This window comes from Priapulus caudatus, unplaced genomic scaffold, assembly GCF_000485595.1.
Source record: "Priapulus caudatus unplaced genomic scaffold, Priapulus_caudatus-5.0.1 Scaffold827, whole genome shotgun sequence".
Classification (NCBI taxonomy): domain Eukaryota; kingdom Metazoa; phylum Priapulida; class Priapulimorpha; order Priapulimorphida; family Priapulidae; genus Priapulus; species Priapulus caudatus.
Window position 1 is genome coordinate 82779 of NW_014577888.1, and position 6095 is coordinate 88873.

The 6095-nt window shown below is 44.3% G+C and overlaps 1 protein-coding gene and 1 long non-coding RNA gene across 2 annotated transcripts; one reads left to right on the plus strand and one right to left on the minus strand.

The window, feature by feature from the left end:
• The first annotated feature begins 98 nt into the window (after positions 1-98).
• LOC106813802 lies at positions 99-1630 on the plus strand. The gene is made up of 2 exons (XR_001394512.1): positions 99-160; positions 1018-1630. It is a non-coding gene; the product is annotated as an uncharacterized LOC106813802 (long non-coding RNA).
• A 1302-nt stretch (positions 1631-2932) lies between these two features.
• Positions 2933-6082, minus strand: LOC106813804. Its single transcript, XM_014818028.1, has 4 exons — positions 5937-6082; positions 5443-5496; positions 3961-4051; positions 2933-3553 (listed from the first exon to the last, which is right to left on the minus strand). Exons 1-4 carry the CDS (start codon positions 6076-6078, stop codon positions 3124-3126), a joined length of 717 nt encoding a protein of 238 aa, XP_014673514.1. The 5' UTR covers positions 6079-6082; the 3' UTR covers positions 2933-3123.
• Positions 6083-6095: the final 13 nt, after the last annotated feature.

A 6095-nucleotide genomic window follows, 5' to 3' on the forward strand; every position in this document is an offset into this window, starting at 1 on the left:
AAGAAGAAGAAGAAGAAGAAGAAGAAGAAGAAGAAGAAGAAGAAGAAGAAGAAGAAGAAGAGAAGAAGAAGAATAATAATGATAATAATAATAATTTCAGAAGGATGAGCAGGTAGCGAAGGAACTGGGAGCGTTCTCACGAGAGATCAACACTTTAACTGTGAGTACGCCACCACGGCATTGACCTGTCACGCACTAAACATAGACGCATTACATACATCATGGGCTGGGATAATATCCTTCGTTGACATTATCATTATCATCGTCGTCGCCATCATCATCATCGTCGTCGTGGTCGTCATCATCGTCATCATCATCATTTTCTTTGTCATCTTCTTCTTTTTGCTTCTTCTCTTCTTCATTTTCTTCTTCATTTTCATTATCATCATATTCTTCTTCTTCTTCTCTTCTTCTTCTTCTTCTTCTTCTTCTTCTTCTTCTTCTTCTTCTTCTTCTTCTTCTTCTCCTCCTCTTCTCTTCTTCTTCTCCTCTTCATTCTCTTCTTCTTCTTCTCTTCTTCTCCTATCTTTCTTCTTCTAGTTTTTCTTCTTCTTCTTTTTCTGCTTCTTCTTCTTCTTCTTCTTCTTCTTTTTCTTTTCGTTGTTATTATTCGCCATTATACGTCCCCACACGTCACTACACGTCACCACACGTAATTTCACGTCACCACACGTAATTCACGTCACCACACGTCAGAGAACGTGTTGAATACGCAGCACAGATACATAATTATCACGCATGTGTGCGCGCATGTGTAAAAACTGCCTGCATACGTAATGAATACATGTTATAGCCTTATTGCATCTGTTTCATACATCCGCGCAGACATTGCGAGGTTTTAGTAATGAGATTACGTCAGTGAGCTCTATACAATAATAACCTAGTGAACAGCATGTTATCAGTATAATATAGTCTGATAGAGTCTATATTATACACTCCTAATGTTGTTATATACACCTAAGTGGATTATGCTGTAGCGATGCAGACTAATGGACAAGTGTCTCCATCTATTTGCAGACGAAGCTACAGAGAGAGGAGATTCTCGCAAAGTTGTGGAAGTCGTCTGAAGTGTGAAGCATGCTCATTTGTTTGTTACTATACACGCGCTCCCATCGGCTTTCTTTTACTTAGTTGATTACCAGTTGATGCTAGATGTAATGTGGCGGATTGAGGCAGTAGTTGCGCATGCGCATGGCGCCTCTCCTGGCAGCAGTTGTAACACTGCGTTGCATATAATAACATCATGTTATTATATACAGCTCTGTGAGTATTAGTAAACAGTGAGAGAAAAGGTAATTATACGAGAGAAAGACATATATATATAGCGCCACCTATAGGAGGTATTTACAATCACTGCTCGCGTCTTAGTCAAAGTGCGTATATTTATCTCACTGTGAAATCTGCTCCCTATGCGTAGCAACATATAATATCTCTGACGTTGATCGTAAGTATGGGGATAGTGCTCGGAAGATGCAATGGCTTACGTGCAATTGTCATTATTACAAGTTAAGTATATATAACACGTTTGTGCGTTGTATCGTGTGCTTTTTAAGAGATAATTTTTCAAAAATAAGAAGAAAAGAATGTTATCTCTGACCATGCGGTCAAATACATGTTAGTGGAGACGAAATGTTGGCGTTCATTGCAATTTTTCTAACGGCTAAGAAAGTAACGCATCTTACGCATGTGTGTAGCGGAGGCATGGACCGTCTCTACGAGACGCAGATCCACTGCCACTACCCCCGTGTGTGTAGCGGAGGCCTGGACCGTCTCTACAAGACGCAGATCCACTGCCACTACCCCCGTGTGTGTAGCGGAGGCCTGGACCGTCTCTACGGGACGCAAATCTACTGCCACTACCCCCGTGTGTGTAGCGGGGACATGGACCGTCTCTACAGGACGCAGATCCACTGTCACTGCCCCGATTGAGTTCTACGAGTTTATCACTATGGAGCTATACAGAGTGAAAACACTAACAGATGTAATGCGTATCATTTAAGCGCAACTGATTCCTTTTAATTCCGAATTGAGATAATAATTCGATATTTATATAGTGATACGTGCTAAACAACCACACATTCTCGCGAGATTGCCGAAGCCGGAAATTGGAAGCAGACGGGCGTCCCGTTACCGGAAATCGTGCGTGCGCCTGTGTGTACGGTCTCGTGAAATTCGCCAAAACAATTATATTCAGTGGACAAGAGATTTTCCTTTTTAATGAGCGATCGTATAGAGACAAATACAAAACATAGAGTATAGACTAAAAATACAGAATATAGAATACAGAATATATATTACAAAATCAACAATATAGTATACAAAATACAAAATATAGAATACAGTGCACACGGGAATTATTTTGTTTCTCCTTGTCATTTGTCATATTCTCATTTAAAATGAATTCTGGACAGATTTAATATAGGGACAAATACAAAATATACATGCGTGCGATCTATATATAAGGTAGGACGTATGGTATTGGACTGGGAGTTAATAGTACAGGGTACAACTCTTGATAGAAGTTTATCCTACAGTTGTTATGTGAAATATAGTACAAACGCCCCAGATTTGAACAAATTATGTAAGGTTTGTACGTAGTAGAGTGCGTAGAAGATTGCAGTGAGAGTCAATCGTCCAAGGATCAATTCGAGTAAATTATTGTTAATATGTTAGCTAATTATGGCGTGTGTGTGTGCGTGTGCGTGCGCGTGCGTCCGCGTGCGTGTGTGCGTGTGCGTGTACGTGTACGTGTGTGTGTGTGTACGTGCGTGTGATGTGCGTGTGTGAGTGTGCGCGCGCGTGCGCGTGCGCGTGTGCGTGTGTGTGCGTGTGTGTGTGTGTGTGTGCGTGTGAGTGTGCGTGCGTGCATGCATGCATGCGTGCGTACGTGCGTGTGTGTGCGCGTGCGTACGTGCAGGCGTGTGTGTAAGATGGTAGTATTGTCACTATAAGCAATACGGTTCTTCCTCTTCCACACAGCTTGTCGACGGTGATCGGTCGCGCCAACAATTCGAATAACGTGGTGACGACGTCAGTGTGACGTAATCGTCGCAGTGTTTTCATTGTCACGTGCTGCATAATCTGTTCGCACGAACACCGCACGTCGCTCGTCACAGCACGGCATCACTGAATGGTTGCGTACACTCCGTCTGCACCGACGTCCTGCCCAGTGGCGCCACCTACTGGCGCGTATGTGTAATCGTACTCGTCGGCCGACGCGCCGGCTTCGTAAATGTCGTTGACTTGCATTGAAGCACCGCAACCTCCTTCGTAGATATCGTTATAGATGGCGTCACCGTCATTCGCTGCTCCATTGTTTCCGGCAGCTCCATCGGCCGACTCGTACATGTCGTTATAGGTCATGCCGCCGGGCTGGCTAGTGGCGCCCCCTACATCATCGCGCAGCTTAGTTTGTTGAGGCGTCGACGAATCGTATATCTCGTTGTAGATGATGCTCTCTTGTTGGTTGGCTGGTGCGTTGGTTGAGACAGCGCCACCTGGGTCGTCGGAAGAGGGAGTAGAGAGAGGAGCAGTGTCGGGTCTTTTTCGCCTCCTGTCGGTAAAATCAGTTAGTGTCAAACGCCGTGAGTCATGTTGGATCGTCTGACATACTTTTCAGGCATGGCGGTATACCTAACGACACTCACATACGCAAACGCACGTACAGCTCAACGAACGCAATTACGTTAACGCACGCAGCAGACACCGGCCCCCCCCGCGCCGATGAAGCAATATCACACACACACACACACACACACACGTCACTACACACACAGCACACATCACACAACACACACACACACACGTCTGACACATCACACACAACCAACAACACACACACACACACCAACCACACGATCACACACAGCATGCACGCACACTCGCGCGAGCGGCATGAACCGCAAGTACACAGACTAACAAACGCACGGACGCACGCACACACATTCACATCTAGCTTACCTGATGACGACGATGATGACGACGATGACGATGACCATCAGCAACGCAGCTGCCGCAGCAGACGCTAGCGCGGGAACGAGTTTACTGATCCCTACGCACAAACAAACGCACAATTACCACCAGGGGGCAGGGCAGGCGGGTAATAGCAGCCATTGCGTCATAGAAGAGATAATATCTGATTCGTCGACTCTGTGAACCGCACGCGTGATTTTTTTCCTAGGTCAATCAAGAACATAGGGCTCTAGTGAGCGCTGCTATTGGTTGAGATTGTTTCGTCGCTCAATGACGTCACAGTCTCGACATATTCATAGCACATGCAAAATCTGTAATTGAAATAACCCTGGTAGCCGAACGAGTACGCACGAAACCCAAGGCTAAAAGGTAGGTGGATCGAATCCCACCCGTTTTTTAATTATTTTCCTGTTTTCTGTATTTTTCTATCTTTATCCGTTAAACAATTTTTTACAATTAACGCAAATATTTACATGATTTATTTACAACAATTTAATAACAACAATTAATTTTTTATATTTTTTTAAAAATAGGGTTAGGATTAGGGTTAGGGTTAGGGTTAGGGTTAGAGTTAGGGTTAGGGTTAGGGTCACAATGCACCATAAAACAGGAGTTTGAGGCACGTGATTTGTATCAACCAATGGCAGCGCCTATGTTATTGATTGACCTAGGAAGAAAATCACGCGAACCGCACGTGACTTAGTACTGTTTGTGGCGCCACCTAGACACATAAACAGAAAAGCATTCGGCCCATCCATCTAATTTAGTTGACACATAGCACTAGCCAATCAGCGTTACGAATCAGGACTTCCAAGAGTTATGCTTAGTAACGAAGTATTGCAAAGGAGACAATCTGGAATGCAAGCGTAATAAACACGAATAAATTGGTCTAGTTTGACAGACATAACGACAATATCCAAGAGAGGGCGTGGGCGGGCAGCTCCCACCAGAGCCGTATATAAAGATACTTATATACGGCTAAAGTAATGGCTAAAGATACTTATAAAGATCTTTGTATACGGCTCTGGCTCCCACGGGCGGACATGTACATTTAAAATGCTGTAATCAAATTATTCGCGTACAAAAAATCGCACATGCCATCGATGATGTTACCCAGATACGACAATGTCATTCGTATACAACAATGTCACCCATATACAACAATGTCACCTATATACAACAATGTCACCTATATACAACAGTTTAACTCAGATACGACAATGTCACCAAGAAACGACAATGTCACCCAGATACGACAATGTCACCCAGATACGACAATGACACCCAGATACGACAATGTCATCTAGGTAAGATTTCCCTGAAAAATTAAAGACATTTTCAATCATATATTAGGCGAGCAAAAATCATAAGATATTAATAAAGAATGCCTTTTCAGACCACGGACTATAACACGCTGTGGTGAATCAGGACGGTACTGCGCATGATCGGGTGCTTGTGTCACAAACTTACCATTCTGTTCCACAGCAGTAGTCGTTGTTCCAACACTAGTTGTCGTGGCGCCATCTNTGTGTGTGTGTGTGTGTGTGTGTGTGTGTGTGTGTGTGTGTGTGTGTGTGTGTGTGTGTGTGTGTGTGTGTGTGTGTGTGTGTGTGTGTGTGTGTGTGTGTGTGTGTGTTAACGAATTTTCATATCATTCGTACTTATAAATTTCATATCCTTGAAATATTTATCGTGACAAAGACTTCGTTCAACTAGCACCCCCTAGTCATCCTCCCTCATTATTACACCCAGCCCAACCCACACAACTTATCCAGCACTCCCTGATTGTTACACCCAGGATAAGTTGTGTGGGTGGGGCAACACTCCCTCATTGTTACACCCAGCCCCACCCACACAACTTATCCAACACTCCCTCATTGTTACACCCAGCCCCACCCACACAACTTATCCAACACTCCCTCGCTATTACACTCAACCCTACTCACACCAATGCCTTCTCTCACCTTTGGAGATAAATGCTGAAGTAGCACCGCTCCTAGTTTCCGTAGATGGAGCTGGGGTGCTTGTGGCGCGTGGCAGGGTGCTAGTGACCGGGCCCAGGTACTCGATTACGTCACATGCTAAAAATAGAAAATGCCATGACATCGCTTCCACTATCCACC

What these genes read in the sequence shown, in the direction of transcription:
- LOC106813804 (XM_014818028.1), bottom strand. Translation starts at nt 6,078, where the DNA reads ATGTCATGGCATTTTCTATTTTTAGCATGTGACGTAATCGAGTACCTG. An exon ending in TACTGCTGTGGAACAGAATG is followed by an intron (nt 4,052 to 5,442) that starts GTAAGTTTGTGA and finishes GTTTGTGCGTAG; the next exon opens with GGATCAGTAAACTCGTTCCC. An exon ending in GTCATCATCGTCGTCATCAG is followed by an intron (nt 3,554 to 3,960) that starts GTAAGCTAGATG and finishes TTTTACCGACAG; the next exon opens with GAGGCGAAAAAGACCCGACA.